The sequence below is a fragment of the Drosophila suzukii genome, chromosome 2R (genome assembly GCF_043229965.1).
Source record: "Drosophila suzukii chromosome 2R, CBGP_Dsuzu_IsoJpt1.0, whole genome shotgun sequence".
Classification (NCBI taxonomy): Eukaryota; Metazoa; Arthropoda; class Insecta; order Diptera; family Drosophilidae; genus Drosophila; species Drosophila suzukii.
The window spans coordinates 7,807,182-7,824,105 of record NC_092081.1 but is presented as its reverse complement, the minus strand read 5'-3'; the positions used below and the strand labels follow the sequence as shown (position 1 = coordinate 7,824,105).

Below are 16,924 nucleotides of genomic sequence, written 5' to 3'. Positions count from 1 at the left end.
CAATTTGTAAATTAAAAACTTAATAAAATCATATATAAGGAATAAGAGTAAAGCAGTCAGTGCAGAAAAATACCTGAAGGTTCATCAGCGGACTTATCGATGATGGACTTGTCGGCCAGCATAAGCCAGTTACGCACTCGAATCCTGGACTCGCCACCTTCGACTTGGCCACTTTCATCTGTAAATGTCAAGTAATATAATATTTTACATTAGTAATCATATATATTTACAACAAAAGTAGTATTAAACTTTTTAAAATAACTTTTTTTTTTATGTGTGCCTATCCTTGAAATGATGCCCTAACCATTTTTGTTTATTTTTTAATTTGTGTGTTTTGGAAATAAAATGTTTCAAAAAATGAAATAAAACTTTGTGTATTATTATATATATAAAATAAAATCAATACTTACAAGCAGTAAATAAAACGCTACTAAAATCTGTGTGTAAAAAATAAGACGTAATCAGCTTAGACGTAAATAAATTAATTATCAACTCACTATTGCAAACAACTTTCGTTTCTTTTGCGTTTTATTACATGGAATTTGTATATTTTTCACATTGAATTTGGGTTTTTTTTTTATCAATTTACAAAAAAGTTTTACAAACAATTCATAGAAAAATTAAATATATATATTATATATATAAGGGTATGCTAATTCTGTTTGTTTAATGAGTATTTTTTGTCTTATTAAGTGTTTTTATTTTATATAAAATTATCCTCTATTTATATAGTTTTTGCGTTTTCCTATTGTTCAACAATATTGTTATTAGAAAATTTGAAATTTTCCACTTTTGCCATAATGTTTCGATTTTGGAATTTTAGAAATTGTTTCGTTTATTCTTCATTGTATAAAGAGTCGCTAAACTTAGCCCAACACCGCAATTATATAACCAATGTTTATTTTTTTTATTTAAGAACTTTAGTTTCTTAAAGAAATTATGTTTTATACGTAAGCATTCGAGATTTTTCGTCTTCCTCCTCTGGTTCTATGTCTTTAAAAAAGTATTAAATAATTATAGATCTAAAAATAATTGTTTTTGTTGCACAGTTTTACTGGCCGCACATTTCTGTTTGGGTTTAGTTTTTTATCTGCTCTTGTGAATGTTTGTAGTTTGTCGTCGTTTTTTTTTAATTAAAGCTTAATAAAATCATCTATGGAATGTATTTCGTTGTAGTGGAAAGCAAGAAAATAAAAATAAATTACACTTGACTACTTATAAATGTGCAGCATAAAAGTATAAAATAAAAAAACACACACATTCATACCATATATTCATAAGTTATCAAAATAATAATAAATAAAGTGCATGTGACGTATTTTGTGGCGGTGTTCTGTTGGTTGTTGATTTTTCTGTGGTTGCTATTGTGGTAGCTCAGCTACTGAATTTTTGTGGTATTCTTTTTTTTAGTTTTTATCGTTTTGGAATTTGGGTCTTGCCCTCACTAAGTACCTGAGTTTAAATGTCTAATAAAATAAACCATTTAAATCCCGACCTCCTCCAGGTTGGTTGACTTTTCACTTAAATTCCTGCCTTAACCTACTTCATATGGCTTTAAACAATTACGAATATTGATTTATCATAGATTTTTTTAAATAAAATGTTTGCAAATTGCTTATGTTTTTCCATTAATTTTTCAAGGCACTTTCTCCGTTGACTATCAAACGTCTCGCCTCGCCTACACATTCAATTCTATTAAAAAAGTTGCTGAGCTTAGTGAATGTTTTTCTCCTCTAGCCTAAGACATCGTTATAATAGCAAAATATTTCCACTTGAGGTAAAATGTTGTTTGAAGAGGCTGGTTACTGACTGACTGGCTGTATGGGAACCTAAATTGAATCTGTTTGGCACTCTGTACTGAATATCTCCCATTGGGTTCTACCAGTACCTCTGTAGGGAAAACTTCGGCTTTAGCTTATATTTTTAACTCTCTTTACAAAACCCCACTGGGAATTTGACTATCAAGCCGAAGTTTCTCCTATTTCCTGGCTGTACTTGAATAAGAACCCTTCTGGTTTAATTAATTGATTGGTTTCTCTTAGCGAGTAATATCTTAATATGGTCTGAGTTTTCCTTTTTATCCACTGAGTTTGCTACTGCTACTGTTTCTAAATTATATATTAGTATATATATATTTTTATATATATTAATAATATATAAACCTATGCTATTATTGAATAATTCTTAACCGTTTCATTGTACAATTTTTGTCTTTCATTTTTTACGTTTTGTGTGGAATGTTGCAATATCTAAAATTGTTTTTGTGTAAAATCATTTTACTGATCACTTTGCTGTTTTGCATGAAATAATAAAAAATTATAGATTTTCAAATCGGTCTCGTGTAAACAATTAATAACAATAACAAAAAATTATTTTATGTGAAATGGCGTAAATTTTTGTGCTTTGCAACAAATTGTTTTGCGGTCCATTCGAACACGTTTTTCTCATTTTCGAAACATCCAGGCATCTTACAAAACTATCTCATTTTGTTTTTTCTCATATGTTTTTTTCTTTTTTGTTTAAGCTTAATTTGGCACACTGATTCCGTTTTCCCGAGAGCTTGGTGTGTGATTATTTCTTTTTTTTTTACTTCTTATGTAATTTCCTTTCGTTTTTAATATCCCTGATTCTGATTTTTTTTTAGTTGGTCGCCTTTCTCAACATTAATAACTGATCAACGTTAACTTTTGTTTGTACAAGACTTCTATCAAAGTAGAGCTTTTCTCTACGAGAAGTGCGGATGCAGTTCCACTCCGCTGGCCAGAGCAGCTGCAGCCGCTGCCACGGAAACCGCTGCCGCGGTGGCTCCACTGCTGTCGCCATCCAAACCACCGGAACCGGCATAACTCTTCACATCCTCCAGCTTGAACTTCTCCTTGTGCATGCGCTCCATGTGCCGGCCAATGTGCATCTTCTGCTTGGCCCGGTAGACGCAGAACGGGCACTGGAACTGCGGCTCCTTGCCGCACTCCCACTTCTGGTGATTGCGCAGCGAGGACTTGAGCTTGTAGACTCGCCCGCAGACGGGACACGGGTGTCCAGCACCGTTGTCCGCACCGCCCAGCATGCTGTTGCCACCGCCGCTGTTGTTCGAGGGCGATTGACCCGATCCCGATCCGGATACCGAGCCCGTGGACATGCCCACGCCCGCCGCCGTACTGCCGCTAATCAGATTATTCATGGCGCTGATGCTGTTCAGGATGTTGATGTGGCATAGTCCAGCTGGGCCGCCAACATCCGCAAAGGTCACGGCTCCACTCAGTGTGGCCGGATAGTCGCTGCTATTGCCGCCATTGCCCGAACTGGCCTGATCCTCGCCAAAACTCAGCTCGGTGCCGGCAGCAGCGGCTGCCTGTTTCTCGGCCACAGCTTTGAGCATCAGTGCGGTGGCCTCCTCCTCGCTTAGATGCTTCAATTTGCCACCGCTACTGGTTTTCGTGGGCTTGCCATTACTGCTGTGATTGCTACTGCTGTGAATTCTGGCCGGGGTGGAGGCAGCCCTTGGCTCACTCTTGCAAGACACATCCGTGGGCGTCTTTCGGCCACTAGAGCTCAACGAATCCTTGGCACTCAATCCTCCTGCTGTCGCTGCCTGCTGTTTGTCCACCGAGAGATCGGTGGGAAAGACCAGGGGCTGGGCACCTTCGCGCAGGGTCACCAGAGGCATGGCCAGGCGGGCGTTCCACTCGTTCCATGTGAGTCCGGCTATGCGCGTAATACTCAGATCTAGGTTATCAAGTTCAGGTGTTTTTTTTTTTTGGAATGGAATTTGTAGTTTGTAGTTTGTTTAGTTTATGTTTTTGTTTGTGGGGGGTTTGCAGCGCGCACAACATATGAAAATAAAAACGAGAAAAGAAAAACAAAAGAAAAGAAGAACGAAAAATAAATAGAATTACTTTTGACTGGACACAGGACAACTGCAAGAGAGATACTCATGTAAATCAAGAAAAAAAATTACAAGTCAAAAAACAGACTTAACACTTAGGGTTTTGGATTTGGCTGTTAGATCAAGCTGGGTGGGTAACCAACACAGAGAGACACACACAGAAATGAGAGTGGAGGATTTGTCTGGGATGATGATAATCTGGATGATGCAAAGCAAAAATAATTAGTCAAAGCATTTAGGAGGTGAATATATTATATATATATATATATATATATATATATATATATATATATATAGATGTATATATATGGTGAGGATAAAAAGCATTAGGAAGTCGTGGCATGATTCAAAATTAGAGTACAAAATAATAAACATATATACAGTTAAACAGGTAAGATAAAAAGAAAACTCTCTTCAATAAAACGTTGAGCAAATTAAGGCCAATTAGTGCAGGGTGTAAACATATTTATTTTAAAAATAAATTTAAAAAACTAAAAAGAAGATAACTAAATTAATTGAACTGTAGGCTGGAGAGTGCTGCTTGGGGTGGGTTTTTTGGCAGTTGCTGTTTTTTTTTTTTCATTGATTTTGCTTGAACACATCGATAAACACGGCTGGGAATATGGATTCAGGTGGTGGTTCAGGTTCAGGTTCGATTCGGGTCTGGTTACTTTTTAGTGGCATACAGAAACGAACGTTTAAATTTCGGGCTCTTAGACATAATAGAGTATAGGAATATTATGGCAATTGTTCCCTTTACAATTGTTTTTGGCTTGTTTTTACTTAAGTTTAGCTCAATTCGGATGGTTGGCAGGATTCACAGGTCCCAATCCAAGTTCCGGTCCCAGGGTGAATCTAAAAGAAAAGAGAAATATATTAGGTATGCTCGGAAAAGATTATATTAGATTAGACTAGAAGTGCTGGCTAGCTAACTCTGAGTGCCAATATCTGGTTGAAGTCTCATCTGTCACCTGGAAAGAGAAATATGTTAGTATGGGCTCTTTGCAAAACTTTATTGTTCCTAACACAAACATCAAAGCTTCGAATTTGGTTTTGTCGTTTTTATATAATTTTATTTTGACCTTCTGTTTTTACAAACTATTTTTCAAAATATAATTTCTATAGATAAGTATTCATAATAAATGTTTAATTTCAATCAATTAATTGATTTACACACAAAAACTGCAAAAAGACGTATTTATATTTAAATATATATTGTTCTAATACATATGTTTAGAATTTGTTGTGTATTTTGTATTTAACTTTATCTGCGAAAATATGTTTCAAAGTTTTACTCAGATATTCAGATGTACATTCAATTTTACTAAGTTCGAGTAAAGTGTTTAGGGTTTGTAATATACAGTAGTATAACTTCCTAGCTTTCACATATTTTTATGATTTTTTCCATATATTTTATATATAAAGTATTGAAAACAAGTTTCTACAAAGTGAATTTTGTAAGCCTCCAATTTAGATAACTTTACAATTCTCTCCAATTTATCTTTTGTCGGTTAGTTTTTTTCTTAAATAGGTGCTATTAACTATTTACTGATTTTAAAAAATGAAATTTATGTGCACTTTTCTCCGAAAACGTTGAATTGCAATAAAATTAATTTCCAGGTTGTTTCATCAGTTATGTAAGATTGTCCTAAATAACTCAGTTTTTTTTGTTGTTTTATTTTTTTGAGAGCACGCACACAAACATACAGAAATAAGTTGTTAATTATACTTAATGTTAATCTATTTTCCATTAATATAGTTGCTGCTATATTCTTTGTGTTATTTCCATGAAAATACTTGCACATTGATTAAAGTTCTTGTTTCAATTTTGTCGACTGTTTTTTGGGGCTTTGTTTTTTTTTGTAATTTTGAAAATTACGATAAATCAAACGATATACATAACCAATTATACTAAATGTGAAGACATAAATGTTAAAGCCTAGTGAAATTAAATTGAGTGCACACAGTACGGAGTTTCTGCTTTTGTTTTATCGAAATGTATAGGTTATTTTTGAGAACCGTGGGAAATCGACTTATAAACTTAATAAAAATAATCAACAAATAAGAACTTTAAGATTAAATAGAGTGTACACGTTTATAAAAAATGATACAGAATAGATTTTAATAATAATAATGAAACTGGTCTATAACTCGAAAATGGTTAATTGTTTACACTCAACAATTGTTGTGTACTCACACCACCGGTGCATTTGTTTACAACATTCGCTTAGATCTTGCGGCCTCGTTTGCTCTCCAGCTGCGGCTTCTCCGGATGATGTTTGCGCACATGGACTCCCAGGTTGCCCCGCTGCTTGGCCTTGTAGCTGCAGTAGGGGCACGGATGACACGGCTCCTTGCCGCCGCACTCGACATTCTCGTGGCGACGCAGCGTTGACTTCCAGCGATACTTCTTGCCGCAATGGCGGCACACATACCGTGACTCGGGATCATCACAAGGACCCAAAGATGAGTCGCTCAGCGACAGTTCATAGGTCATGCCCGTCGGATCGTGCTCCGACTCCTCCTTCATTGGCCGCGTGGTTAGAATAGTGTAGCTCTTGCTCGAATCGTGCATGCCCAGCTCCTCGGGCAAAATGGTCTCCACACCATCGTCGTCCTGTTCATGCAGCTCAATGGTGCTCTGGTGATGATGATGCTGCTGCTGATCGTGCTGCTGCTGGCTACTGCTCGACTGCACCACCGTCTGGATGTGGTGCGTCTGCAGCTGGCCCGTGTGGATGTGATGCGTCTGCTGTGTCTGCTCGTGCTGATGCACTGTCTGCAGCTCCTGCGGCTCGTGCTCGATGGTGGTTATGTGCGTTTCTCCGCCCGAGGTCTGCATATGCTCAGTGATCTCCGAGGGCGCAAAGCCAATTCCAATCTTTGTGCCGTCCGGCAGCTCTATGTCATCGATCTCGGCATACTTCACTAGATCACTAATGATCGCTGCCGATGCATTCGGGTTGTTTAGATCGATCTCGCTAATCTCATACTTGGTGCCATCGGACAGCTCGTGATGCTGATGCTGGATGGCCTCGTGCGTCTCTACGATCTGCAGATTCTGCACCGTGGGGCCAATTATCTTGCCACGCGAATACCGTATCCGCGAGGCAATGGGCTTCGAGTCGGCCAGTTGCACATTACGCAGACCCACCAGGTTGATAGTCTGACCCGGATGGGTGGTGATTATGCTTTGTACTTGGGTGTGGGTCGGTTGGGCCGTCTGAAGCTGATGGTGATGCTGTTGCTGCTGCTGCTGATGGTGCTGTTGCGATGTCTGCGGCACCTCCTCGATGTGAATTGTCTGATGCTGCTGATGGTGCTCCTGGTGATGCGGCTCCTGGGACACATGCTGAATGATGTGATGCGGATGTATGATGGTCGAGCTTGTGTGCGCATGATGGGTGGCAATTGTTGTGGTTGCCGGTATAATTTTCTTAATGTTGATAAGCTCTGCAATTGGGAGAGAATATAAAAAAAGATTTTATTAGTAAAATGAAAGTTTAAATATAATATTTATGTAAGACATTCGTTTATTAAATTCTTCTAGATACGAAAATACTCTTTAGTATTTTTTTTAATGTATTTTTATATTTTAAGAAATGTTTTCAAGGCAAAAAAGTTATATTTTCTCAGTTTTTTATGAAAGATCTCTGTTTTTCTAAGAATTTATATATTAACTAGTTTGTAATCATTTCATTGTTTAAGGCAAGGGTTAAATATATTTCTTTTCAAGTTATAAGCCATATAATAACATAAGTTATAACTTGAAATATCTAAGAAATAAGTATGAGTATAAATGTATATGTATCTCATAGATACTCTGGTTATTTCCACAGACATCTCACTTGCCTTTCTCATTCACTACATTTATGGTTAAAAACAAGTCAATATATGGACTTACCGCATTCCGAGGAAGGCAACTTGATGGGCGTGCTGGTCAGAGTGGTGAGCGTGGGCTTTGAATCCGAATGTGAGGCGGCTGCGGCGTTCAAGAGTTCCGTGATTGTCGGCGTTGGCTGGCCAGCTGGACCGGTGACGGTGACCGCCGCTTGGACCTGCTGTTGTTGTTGTTGCTGTGCCGCTGCCGCCTGCTGATTCTCCTCCAGCTTGGCGGCCGTTATGTTGCCCAACTTCTTCACATGCAGCACGAATCCATCCTTGTTCTGGGTGATCACTATGTCATTGCTCTCCAGCAAACAGTCGTCCAGCTCGAACTCATCCTGGGTTCCCTCGGTCTGCTCGCCCTTGTCCTGCTTGGATGCTGCAGAGGCGAATGATTGAAGGTTAGTAAAAGTTGGTGTTTTACAAATTTACCGCTTAGTGGAAGTAGTTAAGCTCAGCTCCTGTCACTAATAGTAATCCTTTTGAACTCTTTTTTGTTTTATTTTATTATTATTTCAGTTGCATCTTAACTCGCTAAAAACAAGCAAACAATTTTTTCGGTTTCCGTTTTTAGTTCTTAAAATATAAATCTTAAAATTAAAGTGTGTGTTGGTGGGTTGTGTTTGCTGTACAGCACAATTAAATGAGAACCAAGGACAAACAAAATATATACCACAGCCAAAAAAAGGAATAAAAACCGTGCCCCTAATTAAAAAAGCTTAACTAACTTAAGGACTATAGAAGAATTCAATAATGACACGTTTCAATTTTGGTTACAAAAAGGCATTTTTTATTAACATTAGAAGGCGGTTCTCTCTTTCATTCCCCCTCGATGGATAACTCACCTGACCGAGATCGGATTAAGAACTAAGAAATTAAGTTAATCAAGGAACTTTGCCCCCCTGAGACGATGAATCAAAGAGACCACGGGCTAGGGAACGGCCCAAAACTCTGGAAACTCCCCGTCTATCACGGGAACCCTCGCTCGAGCCCAAGGAACCCAAGGATGTATCACTAAAGTGCTCCGGATGCTGCGTCTTTAAGTGCATATTGAGACTATGCTTGTATCGCGCCACATAGGAGCAATGGCGACACTTCTCCGTGGGCAGGTGACCACACTCATAGCGCAGATGCCTCGAGAGGTTCTTCTTGTACGTATAGGCCTTCTCACAGCGTGGACAAATGTGCGAGTTATTCGACGGTGAGACATTGTTCAGCGAGGTGACCGATTTCACGGATATAGTCCAGGCATTTTCTAAAAGAGTTGCGAGAAAGAAACGAAATAGGTTAGAGAATTTGTGACTTTACAAAAGGTATTTTTATCATGGTATCGAAATCATAACAAAAATCATATGGGGTCTGATATGGGATATGCTATATGTATGATATATGTATGCATGTTTTTGTATAACCAACTACCAGTTCATTTGCACAGCGATAGATAGTTTTGTAGCAGAAAGTTACATCGGTAGCTCTAAGGGTTACAATCTAAAACTAAACCAAAAAAGTCAAAAAACAATTTGAAAAAATCTTACCGTTCCAATAACACTGTGTTTTACAAATTTGTTTAAACTTAAAAAAAAAACATTGGTATAAACTTGTTTTTATTTCAGGCAAGAATTTGGCCCACAGTTGCAGGTAGTACCGTCTACTAGGGCGTAACGGTAGCAATGGTTATATAACAAACCATTGACCTGACTCTTGACCCGACTCGTCTATGATGATCTGTAAGTAGGGAAAACTGATTAATTCAGACAAACACAACCTGGCGACCCCCAACAAAATTCCCCGAAAATAATAATTAATGGCCTTGGTTTTGTTTTTGGGGTTTCAACATTTCAATATCAATCTTTATTATTCTTGTTGTTTGTTTGTTTTTTTTTTCTGTTACCACTTTCTTCAAACAATGTGTATATAAACGATTCCATATATAATGCCATTTGTTCAGTTTTCGCAAAAATAACAATTTTTGGGGTTAAATGGTTTCTCGAAAAATTAAAACATAATCCCAAATGGTCTTAGCTTGGTTTTTTTGGTTACATCAAATCTGGTTTTTGTTTTTTTTTGTTTGTTCATTGTTTAATCCTACCGCTTGTTATTACAATTATTAATAATTATTAATTGGTTTTTATTTTATTTCATTTCATTTTTAAGGTACTAACAATATCAGCTTCTTCGTCAATGAAAGTATTTCTTGCTTTTTCTCTGTTTATTTTTCATTTATTATTCTTGTATAAATTTGTTTCATAATTTCGCCTTTTCCGTGGTTTCGTTAACAATAAATATATGTATATATCATTTATCAATTTACTCGGTTTCATTGTTGTTAAATATTACGCTACAAAAAATAAACAACTTTCGTTACAATTAAACTTTCCTTACGGCTTGTTGTTCTTGGTTGTTCTTGTTGTTCTGGTAATTATTGTTTTTGGTTTGATTATATATATAATGTATATATATATAATATATATATCCGTTAATCCTTTTAGACTGTTATGGCAATTTCTTTGTTCCAAATACACTTTTACTAAAACTTTTTCTTGTCTGGTTGCTGTTTTTTTTACTTTGTTCAGTTTTTCGTCTAAAATATATATATATTGGTATATGTATATGTCCTTGTATATATGTGTGTATATATATATATTTTTGGTTGGTTTCTTTGGAGTATATTTTGTTCATTATGTTGTAACTTACATAGTTAACTCTAATTTTTTTTCATGTTTCATGTTTTTTCGCAAACAATTTTCTGCTCTTAGTCGATAAATATTAATTAACAATATAACAAAAGTTAAAACATAAAGAGTTCTCTTGGTTAAATTAATGTGAAACGATATATATATATTTGTATGTGTAATAATATTAAAACAGTGTTACAACTAATTTAAAGAAAAACGATTTAACAAAAAAGTTATTTCGAAACATTCCATGTTTCTTTTTCCCTTTATCTCTAAACTTTAACAGCAAAAAATAATAATAATAATTTAGCTACGCGCAACAAGGTTCTTAGTAAATTAGTTTAACAAAAAACATAAATCATACGGGTAAAGCGAATAATTCTCAATTAAAATTTCAACTAATTTGAAAGAAATATTTTCCCTATTTTCTTCAAAGAGTCCCACAATTTGTCTTGTTCGCTTGGTAGTGTTCTTTTTTTTTGGAGGGGGGATATCATCTTTAGACTATTCATTTCAAAAATTGACTTTGGCAAATAGCCGCACAAGACAAATTGTCAACAAACTTTTGAAGCATTGCACTTGTGGCAGAATTTTGTAACCAAATTGAATTAAATCAATCAAAAATTTGCCTTTGGTATTTGGTTAGTTACGGGGGAGAGGAGGTGAACATGTGCTAATACCGATGATTGACACTAAAATCAAATTCCCGTCGACTGAAAAGGCTGCAAATTGGGTCAAAAAACGATAGTTGCCTAAAGTAACGAATTTTATTTTTCATATATCACTAGCTGAATTTTATATATGCCAGGTTCAGTCGTTTTGGGGATTTGGTTTAGTGTCAATACGGTCTTAAAGCGCAGTTTTAGTACTTCACTATAATTGATTTTCATTCGTTTTTTATCTTCCTTTATACTGTGTATAATTGTCTAGTTCATTCGAGTTCATACAGTATTCTATTGCTGTTGGTTTTCTGTATTCTGTATTTTGTATTTTTATATAATATTTGTTTATTGTACTGTCATATACATGTATGTATTTTGCATATATGCTTAGGTTTATTATCTGCAACCCAAAGATTAACAATCAACAAGCAACAAACAATATATATCATCCTGCGCTCCTCCAACTTCCTTCTAACTGCGTTCCTAACTAGAAATTATGTTTAGTTGCCTCCTGCTTAGGTTATATAACTATATATATTTTCTCGTATAATTTCAATAATTTATCATTTAATATATATATATGTATATATTAAAAATTTGTTTGATAATGGCACTCTCATAGCATTTAGTTGTCACTTTTGCCGTCAAAAATTTCACTAAAATCAATCTTTGAACTAACAACGAAAATGTACTATAAATTACACTTGTCAACAGAATCGTTTATCGTCTTCGAATGCAACAACAAATCATATTGGTTTACATCATATATATATATCTATATGTGAGTATATTGTTCGATCTCATCTATGGCTTCGTCTCTTCTCTAAAGCATTGAATTTTTTATTTTCAGTTTTGGTGGAGAATTTCTAATGGCACAAAATGTTCTATTTCTTGTTTTTTCTTATTTTTTTTTGTTCTGGTACAAAATCTTTTTAACCGATTGGCACACTCACACGCACAAGGTTACACACACACACGCACACCCGCACACACACCCACTCATACATATACAATTATATTTGGCGATGTGAGTATATTTTAACCAACATCATATCATCTTCACTGACTTTCTTTTTTTTTTTTTAACAATTTCCTTTTTCTTAATATCCTTTTGGTTCAACAGACAACATTTTTGCTAATATAGCATTATATATATAGTTCTATATGTGTATATTTTTATGTAGATGTGGTTGTTTCCTCATATGTATATGTTTTGTATATATGTATATAAACTCTTTTTACTATTTTTGTTCTTGGAACCATGTAACAAATCTTCCTGCAATCCCTTTTTTTTAACCATCTGCCTTTGCTAAACATTCGCGATGACTCTATGAGACTTCAAGTGTACTATCTACTGGATACATACAGTGAGACCTCCAACAGAGGTTTCACTGTACATAGGCAGATTGTGTGAGTGTGTTGGTGTGTCTGTGTGTACCTGGCATAATAACAACTTAAACAATAACCATATAGTTCCTCATTTTTTGATGATTTTCTTGCTCTGTTCTTATTGTTTTTGATGTCATCCACTCTCGCATTTCAGGTTTAGTTAATTTCGTGGTTGTGTGGCATAACAAGAATCGTATTAATTATATTATATATTAGAAATATATATATAATAGATATATATTTGGCAACAAATAAACACAGTACGTTTTGTTATATGCATTTCGGTTTGTTTTCTTTCTGCTTCTGTCGTTTGTTATATATGCATTTCTCTCATTTGTTAATTTCACTAAGTTTTGCTTGGTTTAGTTTCTATATTATTTATATATTTTAACTAAAATTACGTAGTTTTGGTTAGTTTGACTAAAATTGTTTTGCTCTTAGCTTCCTTGCGTGTATGTTTTCTGTTTTGTTTTTTATATTTATTTTTTATGTTTTGTTTCTTTAACACTTGTTTGTTTGTTTGTTTGTTTTGCCTCTCTGTTCTATTCCTTAGTTTAGTTTCTTATTTTTTTGTTGGTTTTCTTAGGTGTTTTTTTTTTGTTAATCTGGTTTTACATTTTACTAAAATCCTATAAAATGTTCACTGACTGCATTTAATATATATGTATGTGTATATATTGTTGTTCTAGCTTGTTAAATATTACGTTTTTCACTTGCACTTTAACTAAGTATTCCGTTTGTTTCATTAATGCTCAGTTTCAACAATAATTCTCATCATATATACTACATATACATAGATTGGTTGGTTTTCTCTTTCTTTCTTTTTTTTTAATCCTTTTTCTTTATAAATGATGTGGCATCCAATAAATTCGTTTTGTTGTTTGTTATTTGTAATTGTTCTTGGTTTTATCTAATTGTTCTATATATCATTTGTTCTTCTTGTTTGTTTGTTTGTTTGTTGTGTTTGCTGTGTTGTGTAATATACGTGTATATAATCATGTTCATGTTCTTCACTTTGATCAGATCAGTTGATCAGTTGATCTTCTGCCTATTGGGATAACGCTTATTCTATTTGATTTTAAAGAAAACATTATCTCATAAGTAATATTTGACACAGACACCGCTCTCAAGGTGTCGTTTTAGGTGGGAGCTTTGTGAAAATGCTTTGCCGCACATCAGACAGCGAAATTTTTTCTGTCCACCACATTCATATCTGCGGGATACAACATCGGGGGGATTGAGATATATATGTAGAGAGAGGGAGATAATAGACAGGTATCAGTATCACACAATATTATCATCGTCATCATCATCAGACAGACCGACCACAAAGAGATCGAGTTTATAACTATCGACTGTATATGGATGGATATACAAAAACTCACCTGATATGTCGTTGCAGCGAGCTGGCGTCCTTGTAGCTCTTCAGGCAATTGAATCTCGGGCACTGGTAACGTCCATCCGGATTGATGAACTTGAACAGATCGGAGAACTTAAGCTCGTACCAGTAGTCGCGGATCAGGGATTGCGCCGAACTGGCCGAAGTGCCCCCAGTGGGCGGCGGAGTTTGGCTCGAGTTGGAGGCATAGCTGCTTGGAGCTACAAATTTATGTTTGATAGGTTTATCATTCGTATAGAAGGAGAAGAAAGAGAGAGAGAGGTATACATATCATGAGTCTCGGTTTGTTCCATTCGGTTTAACCAACATCTTACACATCTAGAGCATATATTTCGGTTTTGAAAAAGTAACAAGATTTCAGTATACAAAAAAAAACACATTTTTTGAAAGTTTGTAAACAATTTTTTAAAAAGAATTTTGTAAAGTTAATTTTTTTTTTTTTGCATTGTGTATTTTAAATTAAAAATAGTAATAGTAATAAATTGGTGATATTTACAGTTAGTGTGTGTTGCGGGGTGTTTTTTGCTTGATTTTTAGATATTTTTGTATTTTGTGTGGGCGTGGCATGGTGAAGCGTGAGCAGAGCTAGCAGCAGTAGTTGCAGATTGGCTGGGTTTGCTTTTTTATTTGTATTATAATTTTTCTTTTTTTTTTCTTTTAATGAACGCTGTGGGATGATGACTGAGCTTGACTGAAGATGATGCATTTGATGGTGATGGTGATGCTTGATATGGGTCTGCAATGAAACATGTTTAGTAAACTGGACACGGCAGAAAGACAAAGTTTGAGTTCGACCCACTACTAGTTATACAAACGGTTTCTTGATCAATACAATTTTATTCGAGTTACAAAAATATTCATATATATATATGCATATAAAAAATACTTAGTTATGGCTCTGACATATAAAAATAGTTGATTTTCGGTTATAAATATATATACGTTTTGACTTAGATGGCTAGCTAAATATCATTTTCGCTTGTTATACTCGTGTGTTCACAAAATTCGTTTCACAAAATATATATAGTAACTGGCTTAAGACTTGGAATTTAGTTTTAGATTTACTTTTTACTTCTTTGGCTGCTCTGTAAATATATATGCTTGTTTTATATTTGAACTATGTATTTGCGGCTGTTTTTAGTTTTAGTTAAGTGTTTGTTGTACTTGTACTGTTGGTTGCATTTCATTTGTATTCATTTGAGATCCTTGTCTATCAGTTAGTCATAATCCTAGCTAGCAAAAGGAACTTAGATTTTATGAACTTAATCCACAAAAGTTGTAGTGTTTAGTTGATTTCTTTTTGGAATTTCGCTGTTTTGGCATGGCCTTCACTTAACTACAAACTAGAGACTATATCGAAAAATGTTTCACTTTTTTGTCTTTTGGTTTTGTTTTGGTTTTTCTTAGGAATGCAAAGTTTGTGGGTTCACCAACCCGAAGAACTACTCTCAGTAGTTTAACCCCCTATTCTCCCTCCCTGACTTAGTTTCGTTCACATTTTCTCTTTGGACTTTTTGGCTTACTGGACTATAAACTAAATGCTACCAATATTAAACTTAAATTAACTTAGGAAAAAGTCAGACTAGCTGAAGCATAAGTTATGATTGCAAAAATTTTGTTTTTGTTGCGTTTAACTTAAGTCTAAAATACGAATTTTAAATGAGAACCGAGGAGAGACGGTTGACTGCAATGATTGGAATTTTAAGCAGGCAGGCAGGCAGGTTGGCTGTTTTGGTCTGGTCGCGTTTGTATACCATTTACATGAAAATTAACCAAATTTATGCAAATCGCGTTTACCATACATAATACAAAGTGAAAGCCGGAATTTGTTTTTCTTTTGCTTTGCGATAGATAGCTCCTGTGCGCTGGCTCAGTAGATCATTGCAGTCTGTCCTTACTGGTTGTTGGCGTTTTGTTTTTTGGTTAAGAACTGAATACATAGATATATAAAAACTAAACTTCTTGGACTGGATTTAAGATGGATGATATATATATAATATATCGTTTTTAGGGACCCTTCTTCTCCCTCCCTATGCGGTGGCCTCCCATTTGGAGGCTATTCCCGTGGAGGCCTGCATCTGAAAGGCCAGCGGCAGGAAGTCCTTTTTCATTTTGGCAAAATGGGTCTTGATGTGCTTGGTCAGGTTATCGCTCCTCTTGGCCGCATAATTGCAGCTGGGGCACTGGAAGATGGGTCTTTCGGTGGTGAAGCGGCACTCGAAACGTCGATGGCGGCTTAAACTCTTGCGGGTCTTGTAGGATTTGCCGCACTGATCGCAGGCGTGCTGATACCAGGTTAGTACGAAATCTGCAATGTAGATGTGGGTGCGGTACGGAGAAAGGGGCACACGAAGACGGATGGGTAAGTGAGTGGGTGAAAGTGATCGAGTTGAATTGGTTGATAGTTGATAGTTGATAGCTGATAGTTGGTATACAATGATTCGTTTCCTGATCGTGTATGACTGACTGTATATCTTAGTTTCTGCTTTACACATTTCAATTTCTTTTGTTATTTGAGCAAGTCAAGTTTGCTAAGCTACAAAAAATCAAGAAGAAATCATATAGTAAATATTAAAATAAAATTCATAAATATTAAACGACTTAAAAACATGTCAAGCATTCCAAAAACGAAAATATATTTAAACTATTGACGGGAAAATAAAAAAAATATATGTATATATATATATAAAAACATCGAGATCTCTTAGTATAAGAAAAATTCAGCCCATATTATATATATATTTTGTAATAAACCCAAGTGGAACCGCCTTAAATACTAGAAAAAAGTCTGTGTAAGAAAAAACATCAAGTGTTAAGTAATTTATTTTGGTTTTGCAAATATTTCATTGAAAGAGACACACACAAATATATTATCAAATAGAGAAAAATATTAAGATTAAGACTAGGAATTGGAAAGGCACACAAAAAGCTCAAAGGACACACACGCTCATACACTCGCCACAAAGCGCACACGCATTTGGGACACAAAAAGCAGACACATGAGAGAACCCAAGCAAGAAAGTGAAAA

The 16,924-nt window shown here is 35.3% G+C and overlaps 1 protein-coding gene across 21 annotated transcripts in view; it reads right to left on the bottom strand.

Annotated features, from left to right (window-relative positions):
* lola (longitudinals lacking) overlaps window positions 1–16,924 on the bottom strand; it is a 64,775-nt gene that overhangs the window by 21,024 nt on the left and 26,827 nt on the right. For 3 of the 21 annotated variants that reach the window (XM_017072076.4, XM_017072075.4, XM_017072074.4), the window contains exons 6-7: window positions 7,791–8,150; window positions 5,133–7,339 (exon numbers count right to left, since the gene is read on the bottom strand). The exons of 8 other annotated variants lie outside the window; for them this stretch is intronic. In XM_017072076.4, the coding sequence (XP_016927565.2) occupies window positions 6,114–7,339; window positions 7,791–8,150 (1,586 nt within the window). In that variant the 3' untranslated portion in view covers window positions 5,133–6,113. Of the gene's footprint in view, window positions 1–73; window positions 179–510; window positions 3,727–5,132; window positions 7,340–7,790; window positions 8,151–8,640; window positions 9,027–9,822; window positions 13,711–13,882; window positions 14,097–14,535; window positions 16,205–16,377; window positions 16,433–16,924 lie in introns of those variants that run through there. 10 more of the 21 variants (XR_010653700.2, XM_036813207.3, XM_036813192.3 and 7 more) reach the window with 8 other exon arrangements.